General features: G+C 39.3%; 1 protein-coding gene across 2 annotated transcripts; it reads left to right on the top strand.

The window, feature by feature from the left end:
- Positions 1-666: 666 nt before the first annotated feature.
- mroh1 (maestro heat-like repeat family member 1) lies at positions 667-24,934 on the top strand. 2 transcript variants are annotated; one of them, XM_084358657.1, is made up of 45 exons: positions 667-804; positions 1,588-1,694; positions 1,837-1,982; positions 3,414-3,545; positions 3,645-3,807; positions 4,778-4,876; positions 5,021-5,172; positions 5,739-5,879; positions 6,039-6,131; positions 7,078-7,156; positions 7,528-7,641; positions 7,853-7,926; positions 8,025-8,147; positions 8,557-8,664; positions 8,844-8,988; positions 9,574-9,614; positions 9,985-10,126; positions 10,251-10,303; positions 10,468-10,575; positions 11,354-11,473; positions 11,561-11,683; positions 11,786-11,932; positions 12,926-12,952; positions 14,466-14,588; positions 14,702-14,781; positions 15,062-15,203; positions 15,372-15,467; positions 15,879-15,983; positions 16,496-16,631; positions 16,789-16,901; positions 17,189-17,341; positions 17,483-17,539; positions 17,819-17,916; positions 18,112-18,277; positions 18,732-18,901; positions 19,031-19,168; positions 19,579-19,693; positions 19,911-20,057; positions 20,205-20,271; positions 20,470-20,591; positions 20,829-20,978; positions 21,103-21,237; positions 21,475-21,577; positions 21,970-22,035; positions 22,161-24,934. In XM_084358657.1, exons 2-45 carry the CDS (start codon positions 1,673-1,675, stop codon positions 22,235-22,237), a joined length of 4,911 nt encoding a protein of 1,636 aa, XP_084214783.1. In that variant the 5' UTR covers positions 667-804; positions 1,588-1,672; the 3' UTR covers positions 22,238-24,934. The 2 variants fall into 2 exon arrangements, with proteins under 2 accessions (XP_084214783.1, XP_084214784.1); XM_084358658.1 differs by lacking the exon at positions 12,926-12,952 and having other exon boundaries at positions 22,161-24,933.
- The last annotated feature ends 422 nt before the right edge of the window (positions 24,935-25,356 follow it).

Below are 25,356 nucleotides of genomic sequence, written 5' to 3'. Positions count from 1 at the left end.
GAATGATCTTTAATGACTGATTTTTGCCTCAACAAACTCTCTTTGTTTTCATGACTGAATAAACTGAATAAACTTTAAAGGACAACACAATTTCATGCTGTTTTACTTTGTTTATATTTGGCGGACCCTGCCCCCTTTCTAGCTTCAAACAGTGTTCTGGGGACCTTATTTTCATGTGTATTATTATAGTTTGTATTATTACCTCATTAATATTAGAAATTAAAATCTGACTTTGCATGTCTTCTCAAAAAATACATAGTGCCCCTTTAAACTGAGGGATTTAAGCAGCACATTTGTTTTGAGTAAAAGGAGATTCAGAAGACTCAGATTTCTGTCATATCGAATAATAAAGTTGATCACATATTCAAGAGTGCCATCATGTGGATTATCACAGTAACACACCATAAATTTAGGGGTTAAAGGAGGTGACAGAGCATGCAGCCTCCTGCCTCTCCAGAGCTGTGGGGATATTTTACTGCGGGAAAAAATAGGTGACTGTTTTTATATAATGTTTACAAAAGTCACCGTTCATAAAGCAGTTTCACGCATGACTGTATCAGACAGTAACAGACAGTAGATGTTGTGCAGCAGCTCTATGTGTCAGTGATATGTGGCTCCGCCCTCTGCCTGATACGTTCCTGCTGACTAAAAGCACATGACCAGGCGTGTTTACACCTGCAGTGACACAGAGACACAGCGCAAACACTCGCTGTGCCGCTGACAGGGAGCCTTTTGTTTTAACCTCACACAACAAGCAACGTTGTCGTGACAGGGACTTGTTTGGCGGACGCTCACTGGGACTTGGTAAGTTAGCTTTATTAACAATGTGGTGTGTTTTCCCCTTCAAATCTGTGATGTGGGGACGCTGTCGGCTCTTCCGTAGCAGCAGCTGCTAGCTTAGCATGCTAACGACGTGTGCCAGTTGGTTAGCTCGCTGCTGCAGTAGCATCACCACCACCCAAACAGGTTAAAGCTAGATATTAAATGTATAACACCTGCTATTAAAGACATGACGCTCAGGGTTTTAATCATTCTTAAAGAGTATATTTATATAGCTTCGTAATCTTAAAACATGTTGTAGGAGTTATCTAGCTGCTTCGTATTCGTGTTTATTGGACATAGAAGTGGCTTGAACAGGTACCTTTAATGTAGAAAACTGAAGTGACAGCTACATCTCAAAGCATATTCACTTTATCCAAATATGCTGCGATAGCTTTTGATTTAAAACAATGATGGTTTCTCATTATTTGCGTTTGTGGAGCTGTCACTGAGGTCAGTGTCAGCCTCGGCCCATCATCACCTGGCTCCTCTGCTGTCATGTTATCCAGCCTCTGGTTGTCTGTGTCAGTCATGTGAATGAGAGAAGAAATATGAAACGCATGTCTTCAGAAAGATCCAGTGCTTTGACGTTTCAAGCAAAGAAACTACTGGATTTATTTTCATACAGTTATACCAGTGTGATTTCTCTCCATTTTCATAAGAGAGATCATGAAGTGTCCTTGATGAAAATAAGAAAATGGCAGTCTGTTGAACCTTGACCTGCAGCCAAGATATATTTAAATCCACATTTTATATTCGGATCCTTAGCTCCAGATAGCCTCTGCCCCAGCTGTACCCCAGGAGGGAAGCTACATCCTCAGGCTCCAGGAAGCCAGCCCTCCTGTTGTCCACCATGGATGAGACAGATGTGGAACGTGAGTCTCTCCTCCTCTCTCCTCTCCTCTCCTGAACATTAAGTCATGCATGTTTTTGCCATTTCTGTTTAATCCATTTCTGTCGCCTTTCGACATTTTAATCCCTCTACTCAGTCTCTGTTCTATTATGTATTTCCTCTAGAGGTGACCCTGGCTCTGCTAGATGCAGCCACTGATAAAGACTCAGAGGTCCAGGAGCAAGTCAGAAAGTCTATGTTGACTTTGGGTAAACAGCAGCCAGACAGAGTGTTGGCCATGTGTCAGGACTACCTTCTGAAACACCCAAAGGTAAAGAGTACACCTCGTATGTCAAAGAGCTCACTGTTCCACATTGGAAAACATACTAGGATCAGCTTGAGGGTTTCAGATAAGGGTAAAATACTGTCCTTTTAAACTGTTCAACATTTAGCCAGATTGCAATAAGCACACAGAGTGCTGTTTATGTGATTTGCCTTGACACTAGTCACCCCTGCTAACAATAGTCTGCTGCTAATCTGTTAAACCCTGTCACACATGAAAGGCCTCGCAGAGCCTCTAGCATGTGGTTTGCCAGTCTGTTACAGACAGTGTCAAGACATTCCTCTCATCATTCTTATTTATGTAGCCCAAAATCACAATCACATTGCCTCAATGGGCTTTACAATCTGTACAGTGAATGACATCCTCTGTCCTTAGACCCTCGATTTGAGTGAGGAAAAACTTGTCATGTTGATGGGAAAAAAATCCTGCTTCCCTTCACACATGTAAAAGATGTACTACTGTTACTGTTCTGTAATTACAGGAAATAGCTGTATGTTCATTTCTGTCTGAAAGAGAGGTTTCAGATTGCACAGATGTCAGTCAAGGAGCATGAATCATTATCGATTAATCTGATGATTAGTTTTTTCATTAATTGATTCTGACATTGCCTGTATAATGTCAGATGCAATTGAACATGCGCTGTTTAGATTGCTAACATTTTACCTGCATGTGCCTGTAGAATAGATAGATAGATAGATAGATAGATAGCTTGATGTTTAAAGAAAAATATCCCTTAAATATACCACAAGGATCCTTTAACTGGTTATGAGACAGTCTCAGTTTAGTACCGATGCCTCTTTATGACCCACATAAGTTATTCTTAATGCCTGTCCCTGGGGTGGATTCTGACTTATTCAGGTCGGATAAGTCGTAAAATTAAGACATAAAAATATTTTGTGGTGGAGTGGCATTAAAAAATTGTGCATTTAACATATTTGAAATATAATTTGTGGAAATAATGTATTCTGTGGGTAATGGGGGCGGGACTAGATAAGCATCTGCTTCTCCCGCTTTCCCTTTCGGCCATGTGTACTACCTTATTTTAACTAAGATGATGTGTGATGATGACTGTCTAATAACATGCCGAAATAAATAAATAAATAAATATTTGCTTCTTGTCACCATAGAGCTCTGAATCAGCTTGTGTCTGTTTGATGCTGCAAAGTGTTATCATACTGTCACAGTCTTGATCCTTGTGATTATCAGATGATGACATCATGACACTGAGGAAATGGTTTGATAACATAAGTGACACAATGCAAAGGATGTCCTTTTTTGACTGAGCCAAACGTACATTTTACTTGGCATTTCCTGCTGTTCTATACAGATAAATAAAAGCCTCTCCATTAGTAAATTTTTCATTTTTGTTTTGATATTGGTTTTTTAAATGTGCTTACTGTTATTCATGTCCTCCTATAGTTGCTGGTGACCCACAGAGTTGTGATTCTTCAGACTATTGAGCTGATTGTGGGCTGCAGGATAGAGGAGATCAGTTACCCCAGGATAAAAAGCATCATCTCCTTGGCCTCAGATGAGATGACCCGATCAAAGGTCAAATATTAGATGTTAATTATTCATTCTTATCTTGCAGAGGACTGATGATTAATTAATTTCCTAACTGTCTTCTCTCCGTCTTTGTGGTTCAATCAGGATGTCATCCCTGACTGGCAGCAGGCAGCCAGTAATATCTTGGTTGCTGTGGGTAACAAGCACATCAATGACATCATGGAGGAGATACTTAGCAAGTTTCAGCCGGGGCTCCTACCTCATTTCTTTGTAGTCCAGACACTAGCCAACCTTTCTGACTCCAATGGTAAGAAAATATTTACAGGCACAACACAAAGAAACCACACATCGGCCACACACACACACCAGGAAATCAGAGCATTTGTTCACAAAGGATGTATTCAGAGGTTGTTGCGAAATGTGTGAACCTGCTAAACCTGTCCAAAAGCAGCATTTGCAGACCAAAGATTTTTCACACCACCAGAATATGTTTGTTTACTTTTTTGTGGTTTTGAATGCTCAGAGTTTTTTTCTTTTACATTGATTGCAGAGCTCTAGCACTCACACCTGCTGCAGTTCGGGACCTCCCAAGCCACTGAACTGATCATGACATTTATGATTGATTAGTATTGAGTTTGTTAAGCCTGATTTATTTCCAATCCTTCATCCTGCTGCCAGAATTTCCCTGTTGCACTTGTCTAAAACACTCCACCCTATTACTAAAGAAGTATAAGGATTAAAGGAGCATTAGTATGGAATGAAATGCAGGCGAAGGCATAAACAAATAAATACTCAGCTGTTTTATTTAATGATATCTCTAATCCATGCAGACATTGTGTAATGTAAAGGACTGCTCTGTCTCAGCCACATTCTGCTTGTTTAATATGCCTTAAAAGTCCTGTTGATGTGATGAAACATAGATTTAAACTTAAGTCTTTTATCTCATGCTGTCAAACACATCTTTGTTGGGTTTGCTTAACACAATGCAGTTCAACTTTAAAAAGTGCATTTGCATCTTTATGACCAAGATATAGTTTGATGCATAGTGTCATTTTAGCATGTTGTTGTTGCTAATATACTGATTATGAATTTGCCATGTGAATTGACAGATTTAAATAAGGACTACTAAAAACATTTAAGTTTTGCACATCTTTCCTTACTTGGCTCTGATATTATCAGTGCATAAAAATGATTACGGTGTATGTGTCCCTACCTTACAGAGGAAGTGGTAAGTAATAACCTGCCATCAATACTGTGCTCTTCTTCTTATTCTCTAGTTTATGGCATGGTCCCCTTCCTGAATGCTATTCTGGGCACTATGTTGCCCATGTTGAACATGGCCAAACAGGACAACATGAAGTGGGTCTTCTCTTCAGGTAAGAGCCTCACTGAGGCATAATTTTCAATGTTTATCAACCCCTCTCCAAAAACTCTTCTAGATTTTTACCTCTTTTAAATATTATAAAAATCTGAAATTCTCACCTTACTCTCTCTTAATGTCTCTGTTTCTGTCCCTCCAGCTCTATGTCATTTCAGCGACAGTATCTTGGAGTACCTTGCCAACCTGGACAAGGCTCCAGATCCTACAGTCAGAAAAGACACATTCTCTAGTGAAATATACGCTGCCTTTGACATCCTGTTCAGTAATTGGTTGCAAAGCAGGGAGTCTAAGGTGAGGTCACTGTGGATCAATGTTGGGGGTTTAACAAGAAGGTTTGATACACAGTGGACTATACAACCGTCAAAGAGGCAGTACATTTTGCATTAAGTTGTGTTGAGGCATTATTGAAAGAAGTTGAGTAAGTAGGGAAGCTGAGGATGACAAAGCTGATGATGGCATTTCGCAACGCGTATTTTGCAAAAGTCTTTGCCTTCATGAAAATGCACTCTGAGAACACTTTTCTGGTGTAAATTTTGGTTTTCAAATTGGGATGGAGCTGGTAGAGAACAGTAATACAAGATCTTGTTTGTGTTTGTACTGAGTCTATACTTGACCATAGTAACTGAGTCTAACAATTTAACCACTATGCCCTCGTGCTGCATTACAGAAGGCAGGCAACCTATTAGAGCTGATTAAGGTTCACTTGATACAGTGACAGAACATTTGCTTTCATTGCTTTCTTTTTTTGTTTTATTGTCTATTCTTCTACTTGAAAAGCTCAGTATAGAGCTGTGATGACATGGCCACAAAGTGCAGTCTTTCGCCTGACATCCTGTGTTTCTGTCTCTGTGTTCCAGTTGAGGCTAACAGTAGCCGAGGCACTGGGCTCTATGTGCCATCTAATGGCCGGTGATAAACTGGAGGAGCAGATTCCTAAACTCATTCCTGCCATCTTGTCACTGTACAAGAAAAACAATGAGCACTATGTCATTAGCAAGGTGGGTATGGGCTCAGCGTAATGTTGTGTTAACTAACAGTAGACCATCACTGTATGTCCATCTCTAAACTGCCTCCTGGCTTTTAATAAAGATTATTTTTTTGTTTCTGTTAGTTAAGACGGTTGAGTATTCTTTCTTCTTTCTTCTGCCTCCGCTCAGAGTCTGTGCCAAGTACTTGATGCTTCGGTCAACATGGGCAGCAGGGTGCTGGAGACACAGCTGGACAGTCTACTCTTTGCACTGCATCAGCAGGTATACATCAACTACATACTATAATAAAAATGGAGGTTTACCTTAAGTGAAACAGGCGACTAACACAAGACACAGATGCTCATAAAAATGTGGAACTGGGCAGAGAACATGCTCATAGAGATTGTGCTCCTCCTATACCAGAAAGGTACTTTTTGTATTATTGACCGGACTTTCTAGCATTCTTGCAAGCATGACGGACTTTCGAGCACCACTACGTTTTACTAGCTGCACCTGGATCCCTCAGGTCTGACTGCTGACAGCTGCTTCTTAACAGTATGTGTAGCACTTTCTATCACAAGACTAGTCATACCAACTGTGCTCACCACATTGAAGCTACAACTCTGTGGCTTAAATATTAGGGAAACTGGATCACTCCTGCTGCATCTCGTATGTGTACACTGCATTCCTTTAGATGTGTCAACTGACTGTCAGAGAGTCATTGTAGTCAGATGTTTTCATAACCTTGTGACTCAGCTATACCTTGGCTCGATGCCTCAACTATTGCAACATTTTACCACAATGACTCTGCCATGTGTGTGATCTAGATTGCCTGGTGGGACCAGGAGTACTTCACTGTGAATACAGCAGTTATACCTACTGTAATAGCACCTAAATGTGGTCAATAACAAATTCTCAGTTCTTATTTCTACTTCATATGCTTACCCCAAGTAGGAGACTTGTAACCTATCATGTGTGACCTGTTGCTACACAAAGAGGAAGTGTGATCAGCCACCCCTCTGGATAAACAAATAATAGTTACTGCAAATTCTTATGACTATTTTGCTATTATTTTCCTCTTTGTTATTAGTACTACTATATGGATATAAATCATGTCTTCTTTAATTGTAATTTTTTTCTATATGACCAAAATGTCAGTGCTTACCCGAGCTTACATCATAGCATATGACGGTTGTAACAGTGTAACATTCCCTTTCCTCCCCCCCAGGTGTCTGCCCCTGTTGATTACAGTAACCCTCCTACTGTCAAGAACCACAACGAGGTCCTTCGCTGCTTCAGCATACTAGGTACTAAAGCTCTTCAGTAGCTGTTTGTGTTTATGTATGAACATATGCTAAATGTGACTCTCCTTGCCTCGTTGAATTATAAAAGAATTTAAGACAGTTACATATGTAAGAAAGTTTGTAGTGACAAAGTTAAGTGTCCGGTAATAAACAGCTGAACGTTGTCCAACAGCATCAGACCCTTCTATGGAGTCACAAGGACAGTAATGGAATCATCCATTAGCGTGCTAGACTCACTGTCCACCACGAGATAATCATATTAACTGTGACAGTTGGTCTACTTCTCTCTCTTGGCTTCCCTGTTTTTTTCTCTGACAGTTCATGCATTTCACATTTTCATTCATTTCTGTCTACTTCCACTTCTCCCCCTCCAGCCAACTCCTTTCCAGACCGGCTGGTCATGTTTGTTCTTCAGAAGTTGGAGAACAGTAATGAGCGAAGCAGGGTGGGTTCCCTGGCAGTCCTCCGTCACCTCATCAACTCCACCAGTGAGAAAATGCACATGCATCCCCTTCTTATCCCATACACACTTACCTGTTACTGCACATCCAATCAGTCATTCATTGTTCCTTGAATTGTATTAAAATATTAATTTATATGTAAGTGTCTAAACTACACAACCCTCCTTTTATTTATCTGCTAATCTTTTCTTATCAACTAGTTTACCTGTGTGTCTTAATGTGTAAATGTGTGTGTCAGCTTCCACAATGGAGGGTAAGAAACTACTGATTCTGGCCAGCATCAGACAACCAATGGCTGATCACAGCAACAAGGTAACACATGTAGACACACAGACGCTATGTGTCAAAAAATATTTTTTTAATTTTCGTTGTTATGTCTCACACTCACTGTGACTTTCTGTGTGTGCCAGGTCAAGAAGCGTGTGGTCCAAGTGATCAGTGCAATGGCTCATCATGGCTACCTGGAGCTAGAGGGAGGGGAGTTATTGGTTCGATTCATTGTTCAACACTGTGCCTTACATGACACATATAAGGTACAACTTCTTTATAGCTACATTTGTTTGGAATTTGTTTCTAATATACATTTTATTCATTCATGTTTATTCTTGTATTAGTAGCTTGTGTGATTATGGCAGCTTGAGTGGTAGTTTTACTTCATAAATATGTAACTTTAGACTTTGGCATCTGGATGAATCTTTAAGAAAGAGAAGAACTTGTCAAGTCATTTAAAATATGTTCCATCTTACATTTTACAAAGCTAATAAACAACAAAAAGTTGAGGAAAACCGTTAGCAAATAAACACATACATGTACATATTATTTTGTGTCTGCTAAAGCCTTTTATACGAGGTTGTTGAAAATAAAGAGACTACTTTTTTCAAACTTGAAAACTTTTATACATAAACCAATTATCCATTTGTGGTTGTGTCTGTGTGTCTCCAGCGAGGCCACAGGCCCACAGATCCAGAGGAGGTGACTAATGAGGCACTGAGGACGATGTGTGACAACACCCTTCATCTCCTGACCACAACTGTCGGACAACTAGCTGATGTACGTCGACTGTCAACTTGTTTACCCACCTGTCTGATCTGTTGGTGGCTGATTCATCTATTTTTCCAGAACCATTTTACTGCTGATTTTACTGCAGCTGCATGTTCATGAAACTTGGGGTTAAATTTATGATAAACATTGTTCAGAAACATAACGTATACGTATTTTTATTATTGTAGGTGCTATGGCCAAAGCTGCTGTACTTTCTGACTCCTCCACAATTCAGCAATGCCACCACTCCTCTGTGTAAGAGTCTGATAGTGCTGGGCAACAAGAAGAAAAATAACCAGGAGCCCAGCTTCAACATAGACTTTACACAAGAAGGTAGGAGGAAGATGTACTTACCGGAAGCCTTTCATTGCTACATCCTGTGTGCGTTTTATGTTATATATATGTTTTTATTATGCAGTGTTGATCATGGAAAAGATGCCATCAAATATGAATTAATGGGCTGCTACCAACCTATTTTTCATCATTAATAAATCTGCCAAATATTTTCTTGATTAATCATCTAGTCTATACAATGTCTGGATTTCCCTGCAGCCAAAGGACATAAATTAGATAAGATATACCTTTAATTGATTCCCCATAGAGGTATTTTAATATTGGAATGAAAGTCCAAAACCAAAAAAATGTTCATTTACTATCATAAATTACAAAAAACAGCAGCAAATCCTCACATTTAAGAAGCTGGAACCAGTGCATGTTTGACATTTTTACTTGAAAAAATGACATGAATGTAGTAGTATGAGTATGATTAGTGGGCAACTAATTTTCTTTCGATCAATTAATCAACTAATTGTAGTAGCTCCTATCCATATGCATTTAAATTTGCAATTTGAAAGTTACCATTCTTAAAGTTCTGTGTGATCCACTCTAAGCTGAACCTGTCTTATCTCTCTCCTCCAGTCAATCTGCCCTCTCCTCAAACACTAATGGTCAGACTGCTGGTGAGTAAATTCAACTCTACACCACTTCATACGCAGCCAAAGTACAGAACAAAGACTCCGTAAACATTCAGAGTAATAACTGTCTGGAAAAACAGATTGTAATTAAATATAATTAATGAATTGAATCTCCTAGTTAAGACAAGTTGTTTATCATGCTAAATGATCCCTATCAGTTGTCAAGTGGGATTTTCCTTTTGATTTATCAGTCACAATCTGTGACCATGGAGGCAATAACATAAGGCAGGGATAAAAGGAGTTCTCTTTATTATTTTTCTTGAATAAGATAAAGTTAGGTTGTAAGTTATAACATTCCTGTCTGGTATCTTTTTGTCTTTATGTGTTTGTGTTTGTCTGCCCTGATGTGTCCCAGGTGAATGCAGCGTTCCCGTTCAGAGACAGAGGTCATGGAGCTCCGTCCCTCTCTCTCCTTCAAACGCTCAGTAACAACATTCACCCCAACACAGAGACATTCTGGGAGAAAGAGATACCTCCTCTGCTTTCTATTCTAGAGGGTATACAAATATATTGACATCATGTTTCCTTTTATTTATTTATGTATGTAGTATTAGCTTTTGAAGAATTTTTTTTAGAGTCTCATATTTTTTTCTGTGTGTGACTGTGTGTTGTTGTTTCCAGAGTCAACTGCAGAGAGCCTGGATAAGAAGCACTGGAATGAAAAGTTGTTGAAGGTGTGCTTGTTTACTGTATGAAGGAATATTATCCCTTTCACATTATAATGTGTCAGTGTATACGAATGATAATTCACATTAATTTTGCATACATTTTTGGAAAATCTACACATCTGACTTGATGTCGTGAAATGTCAGTTTAAACGTGATACATTTGTATTCAGCTCTTGTCGAAAACTCTGGCTACTATTGATGATGACAAGTGGGTGTGTCAGTTAGCAGCTGAAGCAACAAGGTACCTCTCCACGTATAACAACGCCATAGAGGAGAAGGTGAGTGCTTTTAACAGCTTTTTCACTCACAAATCAAGAGCAAGGTGATTGTAAGCTATTGCTTTGGTTTAGTTAGTCCAGTGACATTAAAGATGCACTATGTAGTTTTGGGGAAGACATTTTAAGCAGAAGAGAAAGATCTTCATTGACGTTTTATTTTTTTAAGCCCAAACAAACTAAATAAACAAACTCTATTTGTTTTCATGACTGAATAAACAAACTGACCTTAAAGGACAACACAATTTCATACGTTTTTTATATTTGGCGGACCCTGCCACCTTTCTAGCTTCAAATAGTGTTCTGGGGACCTTATTTTCCACTGAGAACAGCTTATTTATTCAGTTATGAAAAAAATAAATATTTTTGAGTTTGTATTATTACCTCATTAATATTGTCAATATTAAGATTCTGAGTTTGAATTTCTTGTATAAAACTACATAGTGCCCCTTTAAGTGAATGGGTAATATGGATTGTGGTTTGTCTTGTTGCTAAGCCGCCACAGCAAACCTAATTTAGAACTTCATGTTAGTCATAATTGACCTCAAAAAGCTGAGTGTATTGAACATTGATCCTCATCATTTGGAGATCATGACCTCCATAAACTGAGCCATGCCTCCGCATGACCAGCCACAGTGTGTACACACAGAGAGGTGAACAGTTCAACCAGCCCCCACCAGAGAGTGAAGTGTAGAGACGGAACATAGAGGGGAAAACGGTACTTGGTACAGCGCATACAGTATATGAGACAATAATATCATTTGCATTTGTTCTTCTCCAGAGTTTCCTGTACCAGTGTATAGGAGTGACTCTCCAACAGTGTTTCAATAAGGAGGTGGTTAAAAAACAGCTGCAGGAAGTCCTGCTGACAGCACGACACAATGACGCTGTTGAAAGAGAGGTACCTGAAACACAGATGCATATTGTTTGTTTCACACTTGGAGATCTTTATGGCTTTCTTATAGTTTCTGTATTTTGTGTCTATCAGGGAGTTGCAATGGGCGTTGGTCTTTGTGCTAACAGCCACTTAGAGGGAACTCTGGCCAAGCTGGATGAGTTTGGCAAATCGGACGCCTTCAAGAAGTCACCAAGCATCTTCAATCTTCTCAAAGTACAAAGAACATAGATATGACTTGGATTCCTTTGATCAGATTGTGTTAATGTTAAAAGAGCTTGAGTTGTCTGCCTTCATCCCCCTTTTTTTTCTCCTCAGGAGCGTAATGATGTGGAGGTGGAGAAGGTGAAAAGCACATTGATCTTGTGTTATGGTCAAGTGGCTTTGAACGCACCTCCAGAGAAGATTCTGAACCGCATTGATCAAGACATCCTTCGCAGCATCAGTAAACACTTCAATACCAAGGTAATGTAAATACTAAGGCTGCATGAGTTTATTAATAAAGACAAATAATTTGAATACAGAGAAAAATTACACTGTTGAGGAGAAATAACTGTTGTAGAAGTATGTAATATAAGCTACAGGGGAAAAAAGTATTCAAACTAAATCCATTGTCTTGTGCTACGTATGACGTTAGCCAACTCGGTTGTGCTCTGTGCCTGCTGGTAGCCTAATTTTAAGACTTTTCAAGTGAATTTGCTTGTGTGCATTGGTGTTTTCCTGACATTGAACATTGCTTTTCTCAGCTGTGAGGTATTTTTTGCTCAGTGCAGAACACATGGTGCACAGGTGAAAACAAATGCTCAAACGAGTGGGAGGTTCATTCAAATTAGGTGCCGTTGTGGGTGTAAGTTGTCTGGTGGAAATTAAGTCCTTAACTTTGTACTGAGAATAGACGTCTCAGAACCACATCTGTTTCTGATGACAACCTGCTGCCAGTCTGGCAATTTTACCAACAAGAGCAAGCTAAATACAATAACAGAATAATGCTTAAAATGTAAATAAATGATTGTAATTAAAACTCTCCAACTAGTAGACGTAAGTATCTCATGTGGAAGTCCAGGAAAAGCAATCTGCATTGATCTACAGTATAAATTAAAGCAGGTGATTATGTCATTATTTGTTGTCCACAGTTGCTTTATACTGTAAAATGTTCTTTAGTTCATTAAATACCTGCAGCCACCTGCCATTACACACAGCCGTTCACTGTGTCTACCTTCATTTAGTTAGATATAATGACACTAGGATGCTTCAGAAAAATCACACACACAACTCTACACACATCAGACTGATCAGTTGTAACTCGATATTCTGCTTGATTATGCAAGAGACGATGGATTACCAGTCATATGAGTGGCTGAGAGTGTGTTTATTAATCGCCACACCCTATGATGTATGTTTGCCTTCAGCCAGCCATTTGGAGTGCACTCATGACTTTATCACCTCTATTTCATACAGGTTCTGGGGATTAAAGTAGAGACAAAGGTATCATCACAGGAATATCAGGGCTCTTTCATCTCACCTTGCTCTTTTTTGTATCTTTCCTTCTATTCAGCACACTTGTGGTGATATTCTTACTAAAATCTTTACGCAAAGTTTGCTGCTTGAAACAATAAAGCGACTACTTTTTCATAGAGCTTTAACTTTGCTTTATCTCGGTTATATTTCACAGAGGTAGAGCACCAGATTTAGTGCCCATGTCATGGAGGGAGTCATGACCAATCCATCATTAAAATGAATCCATAATAATCAGAATTAAAGATGCTTCAGTGCCGTTGTGCAGAAATTGATCAGTTAGGAACAATATTGAGAAGAAAACACAGACAGCCACTAATGTTTAAGGTTGACCATAGCTGTGCTCACTGTAATAAATAAAAATGCTCTATCTCAGTGAAATATAGCTTTAAATGATACTCAAATCAAAAAATCTTTTGAGTATCAAACACTGTTCCATGTAGGCTCAAATGGTGACTGCTTAAAAGTTTTTAATTTCAACAATGGTGGAGAACAGTGGCTGTCATCAGCTTGACTGAGTCGGTTACCACAGAGTCGAGAGACAATTTTCACGGAGAAAATCATCTGAATATCTTAAATCACACCATCAACTACAGTCACCTTCATAGGGAATGAGTGTTTGATACTCTGTGCTAGATCAGGGTGGATCATTCCTTTAACGCACTAATGTAAAACCAGTGACATGGTTACAAGATACTGTTTCCAACCTTGTATCTAAAGTAGTCTGAGTTTTCAAAGCAGCTGAGATTTCACAAAAGTCTCAGTGTTTGTACACAGCCATTATTGAACCCGAATATAATGCAAAGAATAGTCCAAAAGACTTTTGAAGCTTGTTATTTCACTCAAGTTCAGGTGAAACTAGTAAATCCCATAAAATAATACCTTCACTTTTTGATCCATCTCCCTATGATCTGCACTCTAGGTTGTCCAATTCATCTTTCTTTCAAAGCTTAATGGTGGATTGTTCTTTGACTACTCATCAATGACTCACTCACACTGTAAAAGGGATTTGGTAATTTCTTGCTAAATCTTAACAGTTCTCTTTGCCTCGAGGCCTTGAGCTCTTTTGTCTCTTCTTAAACCAGAGCGTGCTGGTGGTTTGCTGTTGAACCAATCTCTAATCACACAACTCTGATTTCAACTCGTCTCCATCCATAGGCATGGAGGATCAATCTACAATAGCACTGTTGGATTGATTTGATTGACTGATTAAGTTGTATATTGCTGGAGTGATTTTGGACTGTGTTTGCTAATGCTCAATCGTTGGTAGAGTTGCATCTGCTGTATCGGGCTGCAGTTCGCCTTGTCGTTGCATTCCTGACAATTTGCAAAATGCAATTATCCAATTTTCTTCAAATCTGTCACTCTTTCCTCTTGACCTGAATCTTTTTATCTGTGTATGTCCTCTCATTTATTCTATCGTACGTCTTGTGCGTCTGCATTTTGTCCACGTATATGTTTGTGTGTCTTTGCGTTTTATCAGGATCTGACTATGAAGCTCAGTTTGATCCAGAGTGTTGGGCTCATCGCCAAAGCCATCAGCGAGTGTGTGAAGAAACAAGGCTACGTCTTCTCTCGCAAACAGGAGCTCATTACTGTTATGCTGGTAAGCAGTGAGTAATTCACAGTTTGTTTAAACAAGTCATGAACATTTCATTGCAGGTATAACAACAATGGTTTTCTGATCTCCCTTTCTGCTTTTATGTCTACCCCGGTCAGGATTTTATCAAGGCAGAGCCAGCGGATTCAATGAGGACTCCAGTTCGCCATCTTGTGATGACCACCTGTGCCAACCTAATGTATCCTTTGGATATATCCTAAGTTTTGGATAAACAGATTGACAGAATAATAAGTAAAGTTTAAATTCAGTTTTCTTTGATAAAACTTTCATCAAAATCACAACATTGCAACATAAAGGCACACAGCAGAATACAGACATAAGACAAACGCATAACTGAGTTAAAAATAAGAAACCTGTTTATTACACAGGTTCACAAACATCTCTAGTATCCCTGCATTCTCTTCAACTGGAAGCTATGTCATGTCCCAGTGTGTTATCTTTGACCCTTAATGCTACAGGCCTCTGGATCCTGCGCTGAGTGAGAATGAGAGCTTTGATTTGTTAAAGGTGTGTGTGAACAGCGTGCTTTCTCTGCCACCTGAAACACACACTCCTGAGAAAACCAAAGAAGAAGACATACTGGACCCCAAGCAGAGGAAGGTGAAGCAAAGCAGACGGAGATGTGTGCACACACGTACCAAATCTTGTCCCTCAGTTACCCATTTTAACACACTATTAAGGAGATGTACAAAACTTGCGTACTTTTGCAGCATTTTTTATAAATGCTGTCATGTTGTCAAACTAACATGTACTGGTAATTATGTACAGGCGCTGTACAAAGACACATTGGCTGCGCTGCAGGAGCTGCTCAAAAGTGTACTGGCCAGGGATCCCACACCTGACGGCCTGCAGAGTGTCTTCAAGGTGAAGAATGTCGTATCAGACTAATCACATCTTCTCAGCAAAACATCATTTTAAGTACCAGTAATATTTGTATCATTGCATTGTCTTCGTATTGTACACTTAAAACATATTTATTTACCTATTTAGCATGGTTCACTCTGAAGCATACAAAATAGTAAGTTCAAACATTATAAATAAACCGAGTTAGTATTGTAACCAAACAAGTATTTCACTGCCAGCTCTAATTAAGTAGTCCTGCTAGCTATGATCGACTGAACCCCACCTGTATTCCCTTGACCTGTTGTTCGGCTGTCTTGATTAAAAAGAATAAGTGCCTTCAGCGACCTGCCATACATCAAGAAGTAACTCCCCTTCCTATTACTCTGTAGCTGTTACTTGTCTGACATGATGTGTGTTTTTTGCCCTGCGCAGCACATTGAATCATGGCTGAGCTCCGGACAGGACCACGAGAGAGAGAGAGCCGTCACAGCTACTGCTCACATACTGGCTTACTACCTGGATAACCTGACTGTCAAGGTACACACACAAACACGCACATTTACGCCTGTGTGTCTTGTGGGTTTGATAACTATCCCCAAACGAACCACATATGTCAATTTTGATAATGGTCCTGTTAACCATGGGTGTGTAATTCTTGCACCTCACTCAAACCTAATCAATGATGATTATTTTTATAAGTCATTAAAGCTCACTAAATGTTCTTTTTCCTGCAGATGTATTTCATCTTCACTTGATGTTAAAGGGGCTCTGTGGAACATCTGTGTTGTGCTGGAAGCAGCTCATTAGTTTATGTTTCGCGAACATTTCTAAACTAACATTAGCTGCAGTTGCTCTCTGTTAGCGGAGCGGAGAGAGGTACTGAGACGGGGCACTCGAGAATGTTGCAATCTGCTCACATATAGCCAATAAAAGAGTGGTTGTTACATGTAAATTACTACAAATTGTTTCGTAGAGCCCCTTTAACTGACATTTTGTGTGACAGCCATTTGCTGACTGTTTATTTATTTATTTGTGTGTCTTTTGTCCAGAACATGGTGTCTTTCCACAACCTTGGAGCTCTGCTGGGTCGTCTGTCTCCGCGATGTTCTGACCCTCACCCAGCTGTACGCACTGCTGCTATTGACTGTATATACACACTGCTTTATATACAGCTACGCTATGAAGGTACACGGCCCTGACCTTATTTCTCACTCAACATACATATTCAAGATTTCTATGCTGACATACAGGGACTGGTTTTCTTCAAGCTTGCTGTTTTGATATCATTCATTTTATTTATTTATTTCATTTTATTTTCTTCTCAAATGTTCTCTCTGTGTAGGTTTCTCCCTTGATTATAAGGATGACGCTGTTGACAGTCTGTTGCCACTAAAAGACCGACTGGAAAACCCGGACCACTCAGTTCTATACAAGGCCTGCTCAGATCTCACCAAGGTACACTTGATATCATTAAGACACAAGACTGTCAGAAAAATAGTTTTTTAAATTTAAGTGACATATAGCCTGTATTGTATGTCCTTGCCCATGTAGATTATTGTGCTCTTTAGTATGACACTCAATGACAAAACTACAATCTTCTGTTGTTTTGCCTTTATTCTGCTGAACACAGTCCACCATGATATAGCCATACAATCCATTTCTTTTTTGTGTCAAGTTAGTAGACAAAGTTGTAAACGTGTACAGTAAAACTGTGAAACTGCATCTTCTCCTGTGTGTGTCAGGTGATGAGTAAGCGTCTGCCTCAGCAGCAGCTGACGACATTGGTGTTCATGCTGTTTGAAGGGCTGGTCGACAGTCAGACAAACTGCTGCAGAGCTTCATCTGTCATCTTAAATACTCTGCTGAAGAACAGAGGAGGAGGCCTTCAAGAGCTGGTAGCTCACACACACACATACTGTTGTATCTACCGAGGTCCATAATTATATAGACATCCATTATATGACACACAAAAAAACCTGATGTACTTGATTACAGAACACAGTTTTTGTTTGTGTTATGTCTTTGTTGTATGTTAGGTCCCAGAAATGCTGGAGGTGCTACATGTACGTCTTCAGAGCATCACAGAGGAGCAGGTAAGAGTCAATATTACAGTATTCAGCAGATTTATTATTAAATATCTCTCTTATTCGTTTTGTTATTCCTATATTGTTTTGAATAACAAAGACATACAGATTGATTCAACTTTTGTGGCTTACTTTTGCATTAATGACCTGCTTACTATATAATTAGATCTTACTTACTTATTTGTCTTTCATGGGTACCTATTTATTCTTTATCCATCTATGATCTATACCTGCTTAACTTATAGTCAATTCACACTGAAAGAAATGTGTCATTGTCATTGTGTTTAGGTGAGGGTGGCAGCGGGACAGACGGTACTAATCCTGGCTTCTCAGCATCTACAGATTGTTGTCAATACACTAGTTAACCAACCGCTTCCTTTTGACAGGTATATATACAAAATTTCTAATTATGTAAACGTTAAGACGTCAGCATGGATGCAAAATGTTTCAAGTATATTTGATGACAGTTCTTTAGACTGTTAGTTGCTATTTTTTGTCTTCGTAGAACAAAGAATTCCTCACATCTTTCTTGTTTCAATGGAAGACACGTTCACGTTACGTTTTTCTGTCTCTCTGTCCAGCTGGACCAGTGAGATGTGGATGGCCTTGGGAGCGGACCCCATCGTAGCCAATCAGATAATTGAAATGGTGATGGAGAAGATTGCCATCATGGCGCCCTACATCGACAGGAAGGAGTCGATGATCAGAGGAGGGACAACAAAGGTGGCCACCAATCAGCCACTAGCTGTAAGTCATTCACAGACACGTCACTGAGTACATTGTATCTGTATTTGTTCTAGATTAAGATTATGATATTTATACATGATTACATTTATTTCAAACTAAAACAATTCCTTCTAATAGATTTAAGAAAGCAGTGCAACAAAAAGGTCAATAATAAAGTCGCAAGTGCCCATAAACGTTGTAGGGTCTTCAGTTTAATGTCCACTGACAATGTACTGTTGTTGAACCTGGTAGTGATAATGATTATTCATAATAATAAAAGTGTATCCGCCCCATCAGTTATACATTAAATGGACGTTTGGGCTGAATCACCTCCAGTGGAAACATATCATTACACACAAATTTGAAGTTATCCATCTTTGAGTTCATGTGCAGCACTCTTCAGCTGGTTTCTACCAGAACAGAAACTGCAGAAGAGGATGACTCTCCTGTGTGTCTGTGTGCTCTTCGTTTTCAGATGACATGTGGTCTCAAAGAACTGTTACTAAATGGCCAGAGTCAGGAGCCGGCAGTCGCTCTGTTTCCTCGGCTCTTCTCGTGTCTCACCGTCAGACTGGGAGCGAGTGTTGGAGTCTCAGCACCGAAGGACAACAACACTAAGCATGCTGCGTCTGTCCATGTAGCAGGGTGGGTATTTTTTTCTCTCTGTGACTAATAAAATAGAGATGAGGTACAGAGATCAGCTCTTTGAGCATCTAATCTCAGGTATATCTGTGTGATCTAACAACTTGGTGTAATTGTGTTTTCGTGTTTCAGGGTAGCAGCTGATGCTCTGCGAATCTTGTTGGCACGGGCCCAGTTAGATGAGGTCATGAAGAGACTGGATGAAGATAAGGCCTGGGACTTAATAAAAGAACCAAATACACACATTACTGGAGTTACACTGCTGGCAAGGTACGGACACTAAACTGTGTGGGTTCAATTTGAGATCTGAGCAGAAATTTACACCAGTCCTGTCCAGTAGAATTTAAGCGTGATGTTACAACAGATTTCTGCCAAACTGCTCATCAGTATGGATGCAAATTTAGTGACTTGAATTTTTAAAGGTCATAAGAACTAAATGTTTAATCCTCAATACATTTATCAAGAGTCCTAAAATGTTTGAATCCACTTTTGATAAATGAAATACAAACACCATCCTTATGATTTGCTTTTTGCACTATACTTGTATTTAACAGAGGATTACAATATAATTCTTCCGCGTTCTTTTTCTCTGTCATGACTAGGAAATATGTGTTCTTAATAATTTACCTTTTTATCATATCAAGCCTGTGTGAATTTGGGTATGTTTGTCTTGTCTACAGGGCGATGTCTAAGCATGCTGGTCCCAGGTTGCCCTCCATTGTGGAGTGTCTTTGTCCCTCATTGAACAACATCTATGAATGCCAGAGAGTCACCGTCACTGCTTTCTTCTCTGAGGTGAAACACCAAGAAATATTATCACGTTTAACGTTCTTTTTTTTGTGTTAGTAGGTCGCTAAGTAAAATGAGGACACGACTCCACCTGTTGCCAACATATCTAGTGTATGAAAACAGCCAAAACAGCCCCAAATGTCATCAGATAATAAATTATATCCATCTGCTTTTATTTACCAGCAGAACATGAATTACATGATGTGTTTTATCTCCCATTCAGCTTTTAAACCATCACGTGGTGACAGAGTTGATGTTAATAGATGTCTTAATGAACAACATGATGGAGCGGATATCAGATCCCTGCTGCACTGTCCGCATGTTGTCTGTGCGGGGGCTGGGCAATATAGCTGAGGGATCACCTGAAAAGGTACAACACACACACAGACACACACACACACACACACACACACACACACACACACACACACACACACAAAGGCATAAGTTCACTGACAGCTAACATCATCAACACGTTCATCATCCTCTTCCTCCTCTCATAACCTTCTGCCACCAGGTGAATAAATATGCCAAGGAGCTGCTGGCAGCCATGAGTTCAGGCATGGAGGAGAAAGACGATCCAGGTTAGTTGGCACCAAAGTCATTTCCCACAGTAGTCGTAGTCTGGCTCTTCTGATTTATTGCAGTAATTCCTAAAGCTTACAGTCTACTGGTTCGGAGTTTCACCTTTCCTTCCCCGCATCCATCATGTTCATCCTGGATCAGTTGTCATTAGTAGAGATGTCTTTGTTTTTCATTTCTGGCCTCTGGTCCTCCTGCAGGTAAGCTGATTACGCTTGAAGCCATGTCGGGTCTTTCTAAAGTCCTCCTCTATCTGGACAAGAAGAATGTCCACTTACTGGTGGTCTACATCTTCATGAAGATTAAACCATTCTTGGAAAGTGTAAGTTTCCTTTAGATCTTTCAAGATGTTGTATGATGATAATTATACGATTAATTATATCAACAGTGCAGATTTACTTTGCTATTACTTGAGGGTTGATACTTAATCTAAAATACAGTATTTAGTGTTTTTCAATAATTCAAAGCTGAGTCAGTTAGTGTTCTCCAGCTCGTTTTTTCCCACAACTACATACACATATACACGCTAACAATAACTTCTGACTCTGTGCTCATGCAGGAGAATGACGAGATCCGCTGTGCTTCCATTCATCTCATGGGGAACCTGTCCAAGTTTGGCTCAGGAGAGCCAGTGTTCAAAGACCAGATCCACAATGTTCTGGTCAGCCTGCTGTTACACCTGGTTGACCCAAACCCACAGGTGGTCAAGGTACAATAGGAAACACGCAAAAATTTCAAAACAGCTTTTTAAAATGCTGATAAATGTTTGACTTGCGGGGCAAACTGCTGCATTGCTGCATACAAATATGGATCTTGTTTTTGCATCTGTCCAGGCGTGTAAGTTTGCGATGCGAGTGTGTGCTCCTGTGGTGGGATCAGAGCAGATCACAACCATGTTTCAGAACCACCTCCATGAAGACAAGAGCTTACACTATGGAGAGTTCATCAACGACCTCACCAAGTACCTGGTGAGACACACACAGTCAAACATAAGCACATAATACACTTTTTATATGAAGTCTAAAATGTAGCCAGATTGTTCTTTTTTTAAAGAATTCCAACATGTTTTTTGTTGCTAATTTCCTAAAATGGAGAAACAGCGCTACAGAAAGATTATTTGTAAAGTCAAAATAGATGATGTTGTTGAACTACACAATATATATTTACTCTTGTTTGATGTTCTGTGCATGTTTTGTGGTTCATAGATTCAGGACTTTCCTGGCATGCTGAACTTTTATCACATCTCAGTCATCCAGTTCTTCAAGAGCAACTGGCCTGAGGTCAGAGCAGGAGCCGCCATGTTCATAGGTATGACAACAGCACATCTACTGTATAATCAGAGGTTAAAATGCAATACGTTCTTTTTGCCCGCTTAACCGTTGACATTATAAATTGTTAAACTTTGTGTAGCACAATTGAAGGGACATCTATGGCTTTACAGAAAAAAAATGTTGCACTTGTGTTTTTCTATCTCGACACTCCTGACATCGTAGCCCAACGGACTTCCACAGGAGAATGACTTGTTTGCCTATCCAGAAGTAGCAGTTGTAAGAGTTGGATACTGCAGTGTTTTCTGGACGCTGTAGCCGTCCCTGTAATGTCACACTTAAAAAAATAGTGAGCTTGAGATGATGTACAGGTCAGAAACAGTGTGCTCCTTCATGACATGACCTACAAATATTGTCTGTATGTGTTATCAGGGTTTCTGCTAGGGAATCTTCCAGAGGAGCATCTGTCTCACCTGAACATGGGGACTATCACTAAAGGTGATACACTGCACAAACGTGTATTTTTTTTATACTTGTTTTTTACTTTTACTAAATTTACTCATTCTGTTTGTCCTCTGGCATTGACTGTGTGTGTGCGTGTGTTTGTGTTTGTTCTTCCTCAGGTTTGGTTATGCTGCTCCAGGATCCAGATCCTGTTGTGAGAGTGAAGGCTGCTGAGGCCATGGGACATTTCCACTAACACACAAAGACCTTCGAACAAATCTCAGTTGGCCACCACTACATAGAAGCATGAAAAATTAAGGAATATTTATTACTTAGCCGAACAGTTTACAAAAACATTTAGAGCTCACCATTTATATGTGCAGTTACTATAACAGTATTTAATTAATTAAAACCAAATGGGGACCAAAACAGGATCAAATGTGAAGCCAGAAGCCAAACTGTCCGATTTAAAATGTTACAAAATGAAAATACGCAGTGATGACTTCACAGTGCACACATATTAAGCGGTTAGCAGCTTTGTTTAGCTTCTTTTCACACTCAGCTATGGTACTTGAAAGAAAGTGTTAATTCTTAACGATATTTTAGTGACCAAAGACTGTGTTGCTCTATACAGATCGACGTTACGTGTTGCGTTCAGCGTTCTGTCACCGTGACAATACCAGAGATATACTGTGTTCCATCAATTAAATATACCATGCAACTAGAAGTTTCTAATGGAAAGGTAAAAAAAACACATTTGAACTTCAGTAAAGAGTTTTTATTTTAAAATAGATATAGTTTCTTCAAATATTATGTGTAAATGATGACAATAATGCACATTAAACGTGCATGAGAGTGATTTCAAATGACTATGGCTGGTAGCTAAAGTGTGTGTGTGTGCGTGTGCGTGTGCGTGTGCGTAGTCATACCAGCATTTCGAGATAGTGTTTCTGGATGTTAGATTTAGTTTGAAGGCCGTCTGTCTTAGAGATAGTTCCAATGTAGTAGCTTATTTCTACTGTACTAAAGACCCTCCCACTGATTAACATGGTTTCTATCTTTTCACAAATCAACTCTAAGCTTTATGAAGATCCAGTGAAACAGTTGAAATGTGCGGTACAGTGATCAAGTCTTTGAAAATTAATGTGAAATCTAAAATAGAAAAAAATACACAGGAACTACAGCAGGACTTTAAGGTTTGTAGTTGAAGAAGACAGGATGGTTACAGTTTCATTGCTGTGTCCAGTATTACAGATCATCTCTTTAACTTTGTCAAATCATCCAGCAATAACCAGTCAGTAACTACTTTTCCTTTTTATTTTTATAATCTCTAACAGCAGGATCCGTGCTTACTAATAGTCCTAATAAAAGGAGCTGTAAACGTGTGAACTGGCTTCTTCTAAAGACAGTTTCTCCATCTACTGTAAGTTTTTAAACCTCATGGACTCATTGTTGCCAAGCTCACCTCCACCTCTCAGCCATAATGAAGCTGTTTACAAATCACTGCCACACTGGACACTTCCTGACGTAACAATAATTTCCTTGGTCCACTTCAGACGGCTGATTTAACAACTGTCTGTTTCATCTGCACATAGTTTATTATCCAATTTCACATTATGGGCCACGAGAGTGTTCAGCAACGCTCCCTACGAACATTAATTACCACGAGAACATTGGCTGGCATCCTGTGGCAGCCATCATATACACACCAGCCAAATAACACTTCAGAATCATTTTGTTGTGGTGATGTTATTCTTTTTTTTATTTTTATTTTTTGATTCAGACTTTGCATCTCCCTGTGAAGAATCATGCTGAAAGAATATCACAATGTGTTGTCCTTTCCAGCCATCAAACCATTACGAGTGTTTTTGGGGCAAAACAGACCAGTGTAGCCATGCTGAACGCAGTTGGTGCCAAATATTCATTGATAACATATATTATAATAGCACTATAGAGATGCCATTAATGATTTTCTCTTGCTTACTTTGAATGCACTTAATATTAATGTCTTTATTCCATGAAACAGTGTACAGTTATAGGGTACAGTTGCGGGTTTGAAGGCCTCCTACTATGATGTAAATAAATGAGTGAGTGTCGTTATGTAAGGATGTCTCTACACGTAACTTTAACATTTATGTCTCCAGTTTAATTCACTCAAATGCCAACAAGGAGGGAGGCAAAATAATCCATTATGTGTCTTCATTTGAATTAATTTGGTGACAAGAAAACCTCCAATAGAGTCAGGCGAAAGCAATACATGTTTGTCGTAGAATAAATGATTACATGTGGGGGGGCGCCTTCCATATTTCCTTTGCACTTTTGAGCTCCGTCATGTAGTCCCTGATTTAAGAACTAACAAGCAAACCGGGAGCTGAACTTGTTATATTTACCCAATTTTAGTCAAAGTAAGGCACATATTGGGGAACATCTTTTATGTTTATGCCCTTTTGATAATTGAAAACAAGCTGGTTTCAGCTGTTTGTTTGTTTTCGGTTATTTCAAGTGTAACACGAAGGCAAATGTTTTCTCTAATGTGACAACAGGCTGCTCCTGGATCTGTATTTGTCATATCAGATGTTTTTCAAGCAGGGACTCTTGGCTTCTAGCACTTTCTAACACTATGTCTTGGTTTAGGGTGAATGTTAAGTATAATTTTTCTCCGTTTTTAAAGCTGTTATGAACTTTATACCATGATTTTTCATATCACCTACCTGTTATTTTTAAACGTTGAATGTTGTTAATCTAAGTCCCAGTACGTCTGACACATGGAGGTATGGCTCAATGTGTGAATGTGTTCCAGTGTGAATGTGTGCATGTCACTTTTCATGTGTAACTGGACTGATGGCAATCAATGTATTTAAAATGAAGAAATAAACAGATCCAACTAAATATAACAGGTGATTTTTATTTATTGGTTTGCAAAATTGAATGTCTGACATGAGTGTACTTTTCTCTGTGTCCACATGGTGGCAGTAGAGAGCAAATTATTGTGATAATACCTCTTGATGTGTTCATGTAACAGTGTTCTCATGTGTACCTCTAGTGCAGTTTTTCAACAGAATATATTGAGACATAACTTATTTTAAAGATGTAATAATGAGTCAAATACTGCGCTCAGTCTCCAACATATTTCCCTCAATGCTATTAATCACTATTTGAGTTGTTGGGAATGTATTATGTGATCAGCTGTGTCTCATGTCCATATGACGTCCTATTGGTGCTACTGGTCCCTCTGTCTTTCCTTTGTGCCTGTGTGCACTGACTCGTCTGAAACTAGAACAGTGAATAGATCAAAGAGACACAGTGGGGATTTGCAACTGTTCCCTCTGTCTGTGTGCTATAAAGCAGCAGAGTGAGTATATGATCCACTTGAGC

This window comes from Pagrus pagrus (assembly GCF_965226575.1).
Source record: "Pagrus pagrus genome assembly, chromosome: 7".
NCBI classification, from domain to species: domain Eukaryota; kingdom Metazoa; phylum Chordata; class Actinopteri; order Spariformes; family Sparidae; genus Pagrus; species Pagrus pagrus.
Note: the sequence above shows the minus strand (reverse complement) of the source record. Positions and strands in the feature narration are given on the sequence as shown.

Excerpts from the sequence above, each read along its gene's own strand:
- mroh1 (XM_084358657.1), top strand. The coding sequence starts at position 1,673 with ATGGATGAGACAGATGTGGAAC. Across the intron at positions 8,148-8,556 it reads CCTTACATGACACATATAAG|CGAGGCCACAGGCCCACAGA; the intron begins GTACAACTTCTT and ends GTGTGTCTCCAG. Across the intron at positions 15,204-15,371 it reads TGGACCCCAAGCAGAGGAAG|GCGCTGTACAAAGACACATT; the intron begins GTGAAGCAAAGC and ends AATTATGTACAG.